At 36.4% G+C, this 16,119-nt stretch overlaps 1 protein-coding gene across 2 annotated transcripts in view; it reads left to right on the top strand.

The window, feature by feature from the left end:
- Positions 1 to 4,910: 4,910 nt before the first annotated feature.
- LOC128556994 (uncharacterized) overlaps positions 4,911 to 16,119 on the top strand; it is a 36,622-nt gene continuing 25,413 nt past the window's right edge. For both annotated transcript variants that reach the window (XR_008370969.1, XM_053543337.1), the window contains exon 1: positions 4,911 to 5,102. Coding sequence is in view for 1 of the 2 variants with exons in the window: in XM_053543337.1 (XP_053399312.1) it covers positions 4,935 to 5,102 (168 nt within the window). In the remaining variant the exon portion in view is untranslated. The remainder of the gene's footprint in view (positions 5,103 to 16,119) is intronic.

Genomic DNA, 16,119 nt, shown 5'->3' with positions numbered 1-16,119 from the left:
AGACGATTGGACAAACATGACAAGTGTTCACAAAACTGCACGGACAAACACACGGATGAATTGCCTCGGGAACTTCCGATAATATCCGTTATATTACGTACATAACCGAGAAGCCCCGATTCAGTTAAGTAGCAGACGATTCAACATAATAAAAACCTGACGAACACTATCAGAAATTTGGCGCATGCGCGAGGGTTAAGTATCATTTTCCCGCTCTGGAAAAGACTTAATGCACGGCGCACGTTACTATCAAAGATGAAACAGTCTATAAAAATTACGACCTGTGACACAATAACAATAACGAAACATAGAATAACAATAATGACTTTTACCATAAGAATATCGAACATACCATAAGAATAACGACATATACAATAACAATAGCAAATTTTAGAATATGAATGACACGACATTGAATAACAATAACAAACATACAATAAAAATAACATACATATATAATTTAGCAACGTTTGACATGCCATATTCCATGCTAGTTAAAATATTAATCGAAAGGATTCCTTATGTATATGTATACATATAGCAATTGGTAAGTTGCATCTTTATAAATTTAAACCTATCTTCGTTGGAATCATTTTGACTGAATTTTTGTGCACGCAATGGTAATTCGCCTGCAACATGGAGATGGCTGGTCCTTGATGGTGTAATAATAATACTTAGATTAATAAGCGTACGCAGTCATGTTGGTCTTTTTATAAATAAATCTACCATCTTTTTTTTTGGAAATTCTACAAAAACGAAATTCTTCCTTAAATTTCATAGAAGTGTTTATAATAAAGCACAGAATAACACTGAAAAGTGTTAATGGTTGAAAGGGAACATATGTATGCTCCTGCTCCACTTAAACGGGTTAAAGCAAAAACAAAAGGTAAAAACTTATTAGAAAGCTTACGACAGCAAAATACCAGTTTTTCTGCAACGAATTCTTAAACGACGGTCAGTGTAAATGGGAATATTGTTATAAATTCAGGCATTTTAAACACATGTAAAATTTACAACGCAGTATAATATAGTGTTCTGGCAAATTATTCGTTGACCTCCAGGTTAGCTTAGTTAGCTCAATTGGCTAGAACGATACGGTACGAATCATACATCATTTACCAAGAAAGGTAATACTGATGACTTCAATGGAGGGTTTTATCAATTCCAAGTGAAAGTAACCACAATTTCAACAGCTTTGCACTCGTCCAAGCGATGTTTACCTGGCTCTCTGGCTGAATGGTTATTTTCAATACTCGTAAGTAAATTTCAAGTTTTCCAAATAACACATTTTTATCTGACGACTGAACTACCCAGCCTTGTGAAAGCTGGTATTGCAACCTCTGCATTACCCGTCGCATGCTGCTATATACCTAAAACTCTATGGTTGCCAGCTGATAACAAGATCTTCTTACCATTTTAATATTGGTCATTTGAAAGAGAGCATTATAGAAACTGTAATTGTTTTGGAATATATTTGTTACGGAGTATCGTATTGGTGGATCCATTGAGCAGTAAAAACATTATATCGAACATGTACATTTTATGTGAGTAAAATTGTCTGGAGGGGGGCGGGTAGTGGGCTCCGTGGCCGAGTGGTTAAGGCCGCTGACTTCAAATCACTTGCCCTTCACCGATATGGGTTTGAGCCTCACTCGGGGCGTTGAATTCTTTATGTGAGGATGCCATTCAGCTGGCTTACGGAAGGTCGGTGGTTCTACCCAGGTGCCCGCTCGTGATGAAATAATGCACGGAGGGGCAGCTGGGGTCTTCCTCCATCATCAAATCTGGAAAGCCGCCATATGACCTACAATTGTGTCGGTGCGACGTTAAACCCAACAAAATAATTGTCTGGGGGTATAATATCAAAATGTTTTCGTTTAAAAAATGATTTTGTTTTCAACGAACATAATCAATATGTTATCAAACACTCCTTCCACTCCTCCCACTCATAAACTGCTACATATTTTACTGATATTTACTATCGAAATTTGGTTTTGAATTTTATTGCAACCTGAAGACAAGATTTGTGAAAACCCACATTTATGAATATGCTTTTTACAAACTTCTTAAGATATTTGGTCATGGAAATTCCATCCGTGTTTTGGGAAGATTAATAAAAGATAATAAAAGACATCAGACTATTTAGAGACACTTCGCATGTTTGGAGTTTAGCTCTTTACACTATTCCTGTTTGATTGTGTCTGACAAGACATCAGGACAGATGAAGGACTCCATATTAGGTCGTTCTGGGACTAAGTTGCTTTGATACCTGTCATATGGCCTGTTTCGTCGTACCCTTGATAGCGTTTCTCTTGTTGCTCTGCTTTCTTCAATTCTACAATGGCATTGAGTACTTAGGTATGTGGGGGTTTTATTACTTGAGCATTTTTGTGTCTTAAGTTACCAATACGTATGTAATGGATTTACCTGACAAAAAATATCTACACCACTGTCCTGTAACTTTAGAATATGGTTGAAATAAAAGATAAGGGTTTGCGCGCAATGAATCAGGTAAAGCCCCTTGGTACTTAGTGTTTCTGCCACTGGTCGTTAACATGGTCCTTCATGTGCTTATTTTGTCTTTGGTGTCCATTTGCTTGACTTCATCTATATTGTCATATTTATGTGTTTATCGTTTACTTGACTTAATCAATATTTTGATATTTATGTGTTTATCATTTATACGTTCATACATGTATATGCTGTTTTGGGGTTTTGGTTGGGGAAACTGCCTTCTGAGAACCTTGTTGTTCCTATTAGATACATATCCTTTTTGTGTTCCTGTATTAGACTTGATAAGAGTGAGTGTTTGCATCTGATTCCAAAAAGCTGCAATTCATACTAAAACTTTTCAATGATGATTTACGATGTGTAAATAGAAGGTATATGAGAGCTGTTGATCTATAAGATGTTGTGCTGGTAGCAGCTCTTGATTATCAGATATTGTTTTTGTATGAACAGTGTTGTTATATTTTCTGGTCCTTTGGGATCATGGAGTCCATTCGATAGATGTGTAATAGAGTTCCCCTTAAGCCGGTGCTAGGAGGGCGTGAGAGGTATTGCACATTTTATAACCTTTCATGAACAGACTCTATCAAACCGAGTCTGCAATTTTGGTTGCATTCTATGCTTCTAAGGGATCTTTTTACAAATTTAACTAAAAAGGCAGTTTCAACAGAAAATGGTTTCTTATCTAGATAAGATGACCTAAAAGTAACTCGATTCATACATTTTGAAGTTATGAAGTGGCATAATAATTTTAATGATTGAAATTCTTTTGATTTCATATTTTAAAAAGATGTTCTCAGAGACTTAAAACAAACATTCTATCCTCCTTAACTTATCGGCACTGAACGAAAATTAACATAAATCTCTTCAAATATCAAATAGTTTAACTATCTTTTAACATCCCCATTGACTACGTTCAAGACGTGTGCCAATGCCTAACTAAAGTAAAGGAACCAGCGTGGGAGCCATCTGGTCTATCGCGTAATGGCGGACAGGTTTTTTAACACTATTTTTTCACTTGGCATGGCAACATAGGTCTAAATTAAAGCTAGTTTCTGTTTAAATTTCATTGTGGGTGTATTTTTGACATTTTGGTAGGAAAAATGGGAGAGCAGGTTGTATTTGGTGAAGTTAAGCTCAGTTTTAGTATGAGTAGTACTTCCAGGTCATAGCATTGTGATTTTGATGTGATTTTACAGTAAGCAAATGTGACAAGAGAAATCTTTCTTAGATGATACATGATCCCTACTTTTGTCTTCATTTTATATCAGTTTTATCACACTGAACTCTTTATTTGTTTGTTTGTTTTGGGTTTAACGCCGTTTTTCAACAGTATTTCAGTCATGTAACGGCGGGCAGTTAACCTAACCAGTGTTCCTGGATTCTGTACCAGTACAAACCTGTTCTCCGCAAGTAACTGCCAACTTCCCCACATGAATCAGAGGTGGAGTTGAACTCTTTAAAATGAGGTAAGGATTTGTTCTCTGAAATGGGTCTAGCTATGTTTGGTAGCTCTTTAAAAAATGTCAGTTTTATATAGAATATATAGGGAAAACTATTTACCAGTTTGTGACCTCAAAGTGCACCCGCAAAGTGGGCGTGTAAAGTGTAGTTGGTTAAAAAGTTCAGTCAAATCTCATGTTTTATATTTGTATGTCTTGCCGACTTAAGATAAAACTTATCTTTAACTTGTTTGATAAGACTGATGCTAATTGATCAGTTGATGTCAAGTATAATCCATTATACGAGACAGGATAAAATCGGAGAGATAAGGTTTTTTCTAGATTCTATAGGAGAGATCGCCGTGACGTCACGCGTTAACAACTGTTTATCTGGTGGTTGGCAAAACAAATGATTTTAACACCGTTTGCGTATTGAATCAGAATTTTTAATTTTTAATAACTTTTTTGCTCATTTATGGATTTTCAAAATTCAAAAAGATTTGAAATACTAACAATCTTCATATTTTTGTATCCAAATATCTTTTTTCAATGAATAACCGTTTTAAATGACATATAATTCTAAAAGCGGCGTAGTGATTTTCACAACCTTTAGAAAAACAGTGTAAGCGTTCATAATTAATCCATTTTATTTCGGAATAACAATTAAAAGTAATCAATAAATTGCTTGTTTTATAACCTTTCCATTGATCAAAAAATTATTTATGTAATTTGTGTTTTAAGAAAGTTTAGACCGTTAGAAAAACATCACTGTTTACAAAAACATGGACGGTCGGCTTCTGCCCACCCGATCATTGTCTTATCAGTTCTAAAAATAGAATTTGTATACAAACACGATCTCTCCTTGGTCCTTAGTGGTCCTTAGTGGTTTATTGCAGGACCGAATTACATGCACTATCGCACAATATTCTAATCATACACGGCCTTACAAGCGCATGCGCATTGAAAAAGAGCGGTAATTCCAAAATGGCGACCGAACTGTCAAAGCAGGAAACACCACAAAATCAAAACTTTAAAATAGATTGCAAATGTAGACGATCGGTTCTAACCCTTCTTCAAACTGTAGAAAATCATGTAGCCAAATTGTACAAGTCTGAAGATGAAAGTCCTTGCACAGGAACAGATTTATTTGCGGTGAATAACAAAATATTTCTCGGAAGTTTTCTTCAGGTCCCAGAAAAGTCACAAATTAGCTACAAAACCAATACCAATAATGCGAAATATGTCAAAACAAGATGCAAAATGGTCATAATTACATCGAAAAGGTTTATAAGTTGAAAGACAATAACACAAAACCAAGAACATCCTATCCATGCCCAGTATTACCTACATGGAGTCTAGTCCTAATATGAAATTAGGCGCTGCCTATCTGACGGGAAAACCTAAAGTCATACGGATTCTTTCTTTTTTTCTGCATAAATTGTTCTTTCTGATATTTTCAGTTTTGACAGTAAGCCTGATGGTTTTGCTCTTGTTATAAAAATAACAAAGAAAAATGTTTTGTTTAAATGAACGTAGATCTAATCATTTCTTCAAATGTGTCAAGACTAGACAGACAATGGAAAATAGTGTTCATGAGTTAAAGATAATGGTGATATTTGGATGCACTGAATCTAGTCCCAAAATGCACCCATACAGGTACTGATGATAAACCCGGACAGAAAACGAGTTTTTTTTACCTGTAACTTGTTTTTATTTCTGCAAATTGTTATCAATGGTTGGTATCAAAATAATTCTTAACATTTGCTGAAAACTTTACATAATTCAAATTTATATTTAGTAAGCAAACTCACATGAAGTGAGGGCCTGAAATGGGTATGTAAAATGGAGACTGTACGAACTTTGATAGATTAGACCACTTTGTCATTTACAAAATTTTCCTCATAGTATTATATATGCTGCAATAGTCATTCTGGATCAAATAATGAAAAGTGACCCAATGTCAGGCCTTTATGTGTTGACAGTGAGCATGCGTAAAAACACCCTCTTCCCCAGTAGTTTTGGATAAATATTTTATTATACAGATAAATGTAAGTAATTTATTTATACTGCATATTACCAATTTTGTTTTTGTTTACACCAGTTGCTGTTGTATTAGTGGTTGCTATTAGATGGTGTGTTCAATTGTATAAATAACCGATTGCAATCAAATAATTCCAAGGTGGTCGACTTTATCATCTGTCCGGGTTTATCATCAGTAATAGTAGGCCACCAATTACATATGTACTTCTTCTGATATTCTTTGTAGTATAGATACCGGAACTAATATAATCCTGCTACCCGAAACACTGACTATTTCAATTCTTTTAAATGTCATTATTGTCAAATGACACTATTTTATAAATTTGAGAACGACAAACAACCATTTACATGTAAAATTCTTATTTCAAACTCATTCTAAAAAGTTCTTGACCAGAATTTTATCTATAACACAAACACTCTTGGTTGAAATTCAAGAAATCCAATTTAATTTACCTTACTCCTTACAGTCTGGGGCCATTTTTTGAATTTAATTAAATTATAAGGTTAAATTCTTAGCTTGATAGGGATCGTAGTTGGGGCCTCTCAAGTTTATTTTTTGAAAAAGTAGTTGCAATGTATGTGGAAGACTGTGGAAGGGAGGGGAGATAAGCAATATCGACATATGCTTTTCCATGCCTTCGATTTTTTGTTCAAAATTTACAGACAGAACAATGGTTAACTATACACATTATTGATTTCTGTTCCAATAATTGAAAAAAGAATTGTGATAAATATCAATAAAAAAAAATAAAATTGGGCCTAAGCAAAAAAAAAAAAAAATATTTCAAGCATCTATCGAGATTCGAACTCGGACCTTGCGCATGGAAAATATGTGCGGTAACCACTGGACCACGGTGAATTATGTCACATGGCTATGATAAAATTATGTATATAAATAAATTTTGTCAGGGCAGCGTGTCTAAATACATTTACGTTGTCATTTTTGAAATCATGGGCTTTTCTACATTAAAAAAGAATAAATAAACGATGATTTTCTTATTCAAACAGTGCTCTAATGTAGCCTACATTATTATTCAAAACTGGAAACAAAAAGCGTGCCGCTTGAATCATGCATAAACTCGTTACATGAAGAAACCCGAATAACACCGATTTCCATTGATACCGCGAATTTTCAACTCAATAGAATAATTTGGTTTGATAATGCGGCGCCGGATCGTTCATAAAAAATTTTATTTTATCAAATGTCGTCCTGAAAATTATTTATTGCGCAAGCACGGCAGCAGTTCCGGGAATTATGGGTAAAAACAACAACAACAAAAACGGTGAAGGTATAGAACATATTACCAAGTTGAACGGTATATAGGTTTACTTTGACATATACACGTACACATTATCTATAGACGGAAAAACCTACGGTTTTCCCGTATAAATAAGACCTGACATAACATATTTTAACATTTTGACGTCTATCGGTTATGTCAGGTCTTATCGGATGGCCATTTATAACATGTAGTGAGAAGAGAACACACTTCATGTCGCCTTTATTCTTCAAATTACGAACAACATAACCCAATCCGAAGTGAAAAAACACTACTTACACCGCAAATAATCCTTTTTCAACTGCATATGTGAATAATTACAAAATAAAAGTTACCTTTTATGTATAAATAGCGAATGTTGTGTAAACACAGTTTATTTTGAGAATCAATTTTAGACGAAATATTTTCTCTCTAGATCACTTGGCAAATAGTTCACGTGGAAAATTGTTTTTCGTCTTAAGTCGATTCTAAATATATATATTATAACCTGCTGAATATGCTTGAAAAATGGCGGAATGTGTATTGAAAACTGTACACAATTGACATATATTGGATATAAGGGGTTTTAAAGGTAAAATTAAACGATATATTACTAAAATATGATCAATAACAGTAGCCTAAACTGTTTAAACCTGCGTATATCGTATATTTTACGTTTGAGAAAATGCTTCATTCTACATATTAGGGCCCTTTTAGACGTTTCAATGCAGATTGAAATTGAAATGTAAAATAATAAAATAATGAATGTTGAAGGTAAAATGAGCATGTACACGTCTAATATTTTGGACTACATGGAGTCCAACTTGAATCGGTCAGCTCCGCTAAATACCTAGGCGTGGATATCTCGAATGACCTGTCATGGGACAATCACAAATAGGTCAACCAAAAAAGCTAACCAAACCCTAGGGTTCTTACGAAGAAACATTAAGTCAAATCCCAACCCATTAAGACCATTGCAGGGGTGTAAAATTCTTTTTCACACCACTCGCCCTGCAGGACTAGTAGCCAGTAATATCTACTCGCCCTTAGTGAACAACCACTCGCCCTAATAATTGACACTTTTAATACTGTCACTTTTATGAAAGGAGTATTATGTACAATAGTATTATTTCCCGAAAAATATTTTGAAAAGTGTCTAAAAAATTTGGACACAATAATCATCGCAGTGTACAAAATTCAGATTTGAATCCAATAGCCCGTTTGGGCTACCAGATTAAAAAATTTCCAAGCCCGACACCAATTTCACTAGCCCGAACTTTAACACCTTAAAATACATAATTTTTGCACCATATAACATTTTGTTTTACAGACATCTCTATGCATGTTTGAAGTAATAAAAAAGACATACAGAGATTACAGTACATGTTTGCCATGTTTTTGAAACATTTTAACTCGAGTCCAGATCAGCATCGTCAGAGTCCAAAAGCATCGGACATGACACTCCTTGCCAAAACGAAATCTAAACTGTTATGCCCGATTTTTTAGGATCCGCACTCGCCAATTACTGCAACTCGGACTGTTGACAATTTGTAAGATGTAATACCGAGTGCTGAATACACATTTACACACACGCTGATAGCATAATTTAAGCTCCGCCTACTGCAGGTACTTGTGAGATTTTCGCGAGAAGTGTGAAAGCTAATCAAATTATCCGTTACGCTAGAGGTGTTTGTATTCAGCCAATTAGCGCTGCGGTTACGTCTTTGACACTGTGTTTGATTGTCAACACGTAAGAGTGCAAAAACCAATAATTCCATAAGCGTTTCTCAGTCTGGAAAATCACGATGCAGTACTCGTTTAATTAGCATGTTTTTAAACAAATGAGGAAAATTCGGTAGCCCAGTCGGGCTTGTACCTGTGGAAAATCGGTAGCCCGAGCTGAAATTTGGTAGCCACGGGCTGTCGGACTACCGTGAATTTCGAACACTGTCATCGCTCAGCCACCCGTGTTGAAAGAAAGGGGGAAAAAACGTTAAAGGTTATCGGTAATTATTCAGTTGATAAACTAAGTAATTGACCTTGTTTTCTTGATCAATTTACACCCCCTCAAAGAGCTAAAAGAAGTGTGTCAGTATCTTGACATCTGAAGTGGAGATCAAAGCGGTATTTTTGCTCGAGATTGTCATGGCATTACGTCATGTTTTCGCGCCATTTGACACATCACTGTCTGATCATACCGCATCGGTTCTTAAAATTGCTGAGAAATAGAAATCAATAAAAAGTTTCTTCTTTAATTTGTTATCAAAAGCAAATGTGCTATATCCCGTATAAAAGGTAAATGTCTCAAACGATAGTTACTATAGTGGATATCCTACCTCTGTGACCTATTTGCCCTCAAGGAATTTACATTATTGTTTGACAAAAAAAAAAACTTGTAACCTATTCTGGCGCACTAACAGAAATCTGTTTGCCAAAATCGTTTTACTCCATGTATTGTAATTGCTGCAGCTTTTTCATTATTTAAGATTTTTTTATTCCGTTTTTTGTTCTTTCTGGTCAAAAGTCTGAATTTTATGCTTAGAGTATTCATCATTTATTTTCTTTTAGAAAGAAATAAGTAACTAAGATCGCACTGTTTGAATTTTTACAAATGATTATATGAAAATTCAACCGTTTTTATAGAATTTTGCCTACATTTCTGTCGATATCTTATTAAAATCATTATAGAAATCAAATAGTATTATTTCTCAAGAGTTGCTGAAAACTTGAAGCGAAAATGTTCAAAAATGAATGTACTACGCACGGTTTTTGTGTACGTGTCGATGTAAATTAGATATTTAATACGATGGGTCGCACGTGCTTGTGGAATGGAAAATTACCGGCATGACGTTTTGATATCTTTACGATTCGCGGGTAAATTCCAGTCAATCCAGGTAGCGACTGAACCATCTCAAAGTTTGTTGACGTTTTGGAGTTGTAATTTTTATACGCCCGTTTGAAAAACGGGACGTATTATGGGAACGCCCCTGGCGGGCGGGCGGGCGGGCGGGTTGGCGGGCGGGCGGGCGGCGTCCACAGACCTTGTCCGGAGCATATCTTCTACATGCATGAAGGGATTTTGATGAACTTGGCACAGTTGTTCACCATCATGAGACGAGGTGTCATGCGCAAGAACCAGGTCCCTAGGTCTAAGGTCAAGGTCACACTTAGAGTCAAAGGTCAAATTCAAGAATGACTTTGTCCGGACCATAATCTCTTTCATGCATAGAGGGATTTTGATGAAAGTGGCACAATTGTTCATCATCATGAGAAGGAGTGTCAAGCGCAATGAACCAAAGTCCCTAGGTCTAAGGTCAAGGTCACACTTAAGGTCAAGGATACAAAATGAAAACTTTTCCGGAGCATTTCTTCTTCATGCATAGAGGGATTTTGATATAACTTGGCACAAATGTCACCACCATAGGCGGAGTGTCGTGCGCAAGAACCAGGTCCCTAGGTCTAAGGTCAAGTCACACTTAGAGGTCAAAGGTCAAATTCAAGAATTGACTTTGTCCGGACCATATCTTCGCATGCATTAGAGGGATTTTGATGAAAGTTGGCACAATTGTTCATCATCATGAGAAGGAGTGTCATGCGCAAGAGCCAGTCCCTAAGTCTAAGGTCAAGGTCAAACTTAGAGGTCAAAGGATACAAGAATGGAAACTTTGTCCGGAGCATTTCTTCTTCATGCATAGAGGGATTTTGATATAACTTGGCACAAATGTTCACCACCATGAGGCGGAGTGTCATGCGCAAGAACCAGGTCTCTAGGTCTAAGGTCAAGGTCACACTTAGAGTCAAAGGATACAAGAATGAAAACTTGTCCGAGCATTTTCTTCATGCATAGAGGGATTTTGTATAACTTGGACAAATGTTCACCACCACGAGACGTAGTTCATGCGCAAGAACCAGGTCCCTGGTCTAAGGTCAAGGTCACACTTAGAGGCCAAAGTCAGATACAAGAATGACTTTGTCCGAAGCATTTCTTCTTCATGCATGGAGGTTTTTTGATGTAACTTGACACAATTATACACCATCATGAGACGAAGTGTCATGCGCAGTTCCCTTCTTTCGAATTTACTTCCCTTTGTGTTACTATAAATAGCTTATATTGTAACTTTTTCATTACTATCGTAGGAAAAACGAGACCACTTTTCTGTAGTACAACATGCATGCACATCAATTTTGAGGTGTATTTTGACCAGTCTCTACCTGGTAAGATTTTTGTGAGGACTTACAATTTTTTTTTTTGATTTTATTTTTTTTTTTTTTTTTTTTTTTTTTTTTTAAGATTAACTTCCCTTAGTTGTTACATAAAATAACTTATATTGTAACTTTTTTATAATTGACCGTAGGGAAAAACCAAGACCACTTTTCTGTGGTACAACATAGATGTTCCTTTCCAATTTTAGGTGTATTTTAAGGTATCTCTACCTGGTAAGGAGTTTTTTTGTGGACTTAGAAAAACAAAACACTTAGTTATTACTAAACAACCACAAAATTAATATTCCATTTGCAAATACAGGTGCTAGAGTAAAGAAATTTGCTGTGACGGGCGTATATTGTGACATTCTTGCACTCTTGTTGAATTTTGGTAAAGTAAGGACGTAAAAAACCACTCGCCCGATCAGTCGAGTATACAGCGAGGTCCACTCGTCCTACTCAGACTTTAACTCGCCAATGCGAGCGGGCGAGTGGAATTTTACACCCCTGCATTGCTTACCAGACTTTAGTCCGACCCCAGCTTGAATATGCCTCTGAGGTATGGTCTCCCAACACCCAAATCCAGATAAGCCAAATTGAAAGCGTCCAAAGGAGAGCTGCCCGTTGGATCAAGACTGACTACGGCCGTACTTATAGTGTAACAGATATGCTACACTCCCTAAACCTTCATCGACTGGATTTAAGGCGTATAGATTCTAGTTATCACTCTTCTATAAGATTCATCATGATCTGGTTGCTATCCCAATCGTAGATTACCTTACCCCAATGACACGATGTGTCCGCTATGGCCATTCCCTAAGTTATAGGTTAATTACTGCAACCACTGACTTACAAGTTTTCTTATTTTCCGAGAACGGTGTACCATTGGAACCAACTTCTCCCCAGTGTCGCCCACCTCCCTACCCTAGAGCAGTTCAGTGCCGCAGTTTGCAGCCTTGAACATGTCTCGCCCTAGTTATCCTGCTAACTCAAGTTTTAACCTTTTATTTCACCAAAGTTGTTTTTTTTTTTAGTTTCTTCCACTCGAAATTTTTATCACTATATTCTTTTTCTTTATGATTTTGATGCACAAAATGTCTACGTCCCCGCAAGGGGTTCGACGTTATGGAAGATAGATAGATAGATCTTTGCACAGGGGTTTGGCTCATGCCTAGGTCCAGGCGCTACATTAAAAGACAAACACAAGGGGAATAATTTCATTTAGAGCGAAGTTTTATGTCCTTTCAGTTTTGCGCTTGCTGTATTTTCTTTAAAGGAATAATTTTTAAAACAACATAATTATGTCGTTTGTTGTCTATTAAATTCTGCGCATGATGGTACCAAAGGACTTCGGACATTTTCTATATGAATTTGCCTACTCCAAGAGTGAAAAATAAACCACTGAGAAATAAGTATTTAATTACATATACCATCAAAATACATATTTGAGATTATTTCTTAAAATCAAATTTTTCAATATTTGTTTCATAAAATGGTAATTTTTGCTCTAAATAGAATTACGTACCCTGTTATATACATATAAAAGCTATTTTGCTTTAAACAACATTGTTCCCCCCCGTGCATCAAAACCATATTTGGCCAGCATATGTAGATATTAATTATACACATTATCTGTGACTATTGTGTTGATGCAAGGGGTGGAACAGTACTTTTAAACAAAAAATATAACTACAGGGTGTTCCCAAATGTAAAGTAACCAATACTTTTTATATTCATTTTTAATAATTTGATAGTCACATATTTTTACATCTGTTTGTAACTCAAATACTATACAAATGTTTGAAAGGGCACATATAGGCATGTTATACATGTATAGTGGTGAGAGAAGCAAATACTGTGAATTCATTATTATTCGTTGGGTTAAATTTTCATTGGCTTATCCTGGTTGTTTGTTGCAGTAGATCGGCAAATGTGTGCTGAAAAATACTAGCAACACACCAGGTAATCTTCTGCATGCCCTCCTCGCAACACGCACGCCACTAGCGATGAAGATGTAATTTGTTTTCCATTTTGCTTTTATTATTTTTTTGTATTTTTAGCTCACCTGTCACAAAGTGACAAGGTGAGCTTTTGTGATCGCGCGGTGTCCGTCGTCCGTCCGTCAGTCCGTGCGTGCGTCCGTCCGTCCGTAAACTTTTGCTTGTGACCACTCTAGAGGTCACATTTTTCATGGGATCTTTATGAAAGTTGGTCAGAATGTTCACCTTGATGATATCTAGGTCAAGTTCGAAACTGGGTCACGTGCCTTCAAAAAGTAGGTCAGTAGGTCTAAAAATAGAAAAACCTAGTGACCTCTCTAGAGGCCATAATTTTCAATGGATCTTCATGAAAATTGGTCAGAATGTTCATCTTGATAATATCTAGGTCAAGATCGAAACTGGGTCACGTGCGGTCAAAAACTAGGTCAGTAGGTCTAAAAATAGAAAAACCTTGTGACCTCTCTAGAGGCCATATATTTCACAAGATCTTCATGAAAGTTGGTCAGAACGTTCACCTTGATGATATCTAGGTCAAGTTCGAAAGTGGGTCACGTGCATTCAAAAACTAGGTCAGTAGGTCAAATAATAGAAAAACCTTGTGACCTCTCTAAAGGCCATATTTTTCATGGGATCTGTATGAAAGTTGGTCTGAATGTTCATCTTGATGATATCTAGGTCAAGTTCGAAACTGGGTCACGTGCCATCAAAAACTAGGTCAGTAGGTCTAAAAATAGAAAAACCTTGTGACCTTTCTAGAGGCCATATATTTCACAAGATCTTCATGTAAATTGGTCAGAACGTTCACCTTGATGATATCTAGATCAGGTTTGAAACTGGGTCACGTGCCATCAAAAACTAGGTCAGTAGGTTAAATATTAGAAAAACCTTGTGACCTCTCTAAAGGCCATATTTTTCACGGGATCTGTATGAAAGTTGGTCTGAATGTTCATCTTGATGATATCTAGGTCAAGTTCGAAACTGGGTCACGTGCGGTCAAAAACTAGGTCAGTAGGTATAAAAATAGAAAAACGTTGTGACCTCTCTAGAGGCCATATATTTCATGAAATCTTCATGAAAATTTGTCAGAATGTTCATCTTGATGATATCTAGGTCAAGTTCGAAAGTGGGTCACGTGCCATCAAAAACTAGGTCAGTAGGTCAAATAATAGAAAAACCTCGTGACCTCTCTAGAGGCCATATTTTCCATGGGATCTGTATGAAAGTTGGTCTGAATTTTTATCTTGATGATATCTAGGTCAAGTTCGAAAGTGGGTCACATGCCATCAAAAACTAGGTCAGTAGGTCAAATAATAGAAAAACCTTGTGACCTCTCTAAAGGCCATATTTTTCAATGGATCTTCATGAAAGTTGGTCTGAATGTTCATCTTGATGATATCTAGGTCAAGTTCGAAACAGGGTCATGTGCGGTATAAAACTAGGTCAGTAGGTCTAAAAATAGAAAAACCTTGTGACCTCTCTAGAGGCCATACTTGTGAATGGATCTCCATAAAAATTGGTCAGAATGTTCATCTTGATGATGTCTAGGTCAAGTTTGAAAGTGGGTCACGTGCCGTCAAAAAGTAGGTCAGTAGGTCAAATAATGAAAAAACGTTGTGACCTCTCTAGAGGCCATATTTTTCATGGGATCTGTATGAAAGTTGGTATGAATGTTTATCTTGATGATATCTAGGTCAGGTTTGAAACTGGGTCAACTGTGATCAAAAACTAGGTCAGTAGGTCTTGAAATAGAAAAACCTTGTGACCTCTCTAGAGGCCATACCCTTGAATGGATCTTCATGAAAATTGGTGAGAATGTTCACCTTGATGTTTTCTAGGTCAAGTTTGAAACTGGGTCACATGCCTTAAAAAATTAGGTCAATAGGTCAAATAATAGAAAAACCTTGTGACCTCTCTAGAGACCATATTTTTCAATGGATCTTCATGAAAATTGGTCAGAATTTTTATCTTGATAATATCTAGGTCAAGTTCAAAACTGGGTCACATGAGCTCAAAAACTAGGTCACTATGTCAAATAATAGAAAAAACGACGTCATACTCAAACCTGGATCATGTGGGAAGAGGTGAGCGATTCAGGACCATCATGGTCCTCTTGTTTATATATTTTTCATTTCTTTATTTCTTCATCTTCTTCTGTGCATTTATATTTATTTCTTTTAGACACATACTAAATGTCACATGCATTCATTACTTCATGTTCTTCCTACTGTGAAAACTGAATTGAAGATTGTTCTTTGCGGCGCACTAGGCCTAAACACAACAAAAAGAGGCAATATGTGCACAGCAGTTAATCTGATCCTGACTATAGTCTATCCAACAGAAATAACGCTTGGCATTGATATGCCTGTCATGCATAGGTCAAGAACATTAGCTTCTTGGCAGGTCATATCGGTGACGGTTTCACACACAGTGTGATGCCACGAAAGTGATGTGTCAAGTCGCCTCCCATGCAGATGGCATATACAAATACGGCTAGACGCAAAAACGAACTAAACGGTCCAGCCGAGTTTCAGGTGGAATTTTATGCAGAGACCTGCTTCTACTTTAGCCCTACAGATGACACATTTCGAATATGTTTTGCCCACAACTTCAGCCCTGAATAGACAACATTATCTATAGATGGGTTGTTGTCAGACTTATCCCGATTTA

Source organism: Mercenaria mercenaria, chromosome 1 (genome assembly GCF_021730395.1).
Source record: "Mercenaria mercenaria strain notata chromosome 1, MADL_Memer_1, whole genome shotgun sequence".
Classification (NCBI taxonomy): domain Eukaryota; kingdom Metazoa; phylum Mollusca; class Bivalvia; order Venerida; family Veneridae; genus Mercenaria; species Mercenaria mercenaria.
This window is presented reverse-complemented; position numbering and strand designations above follow the sequence as displayed.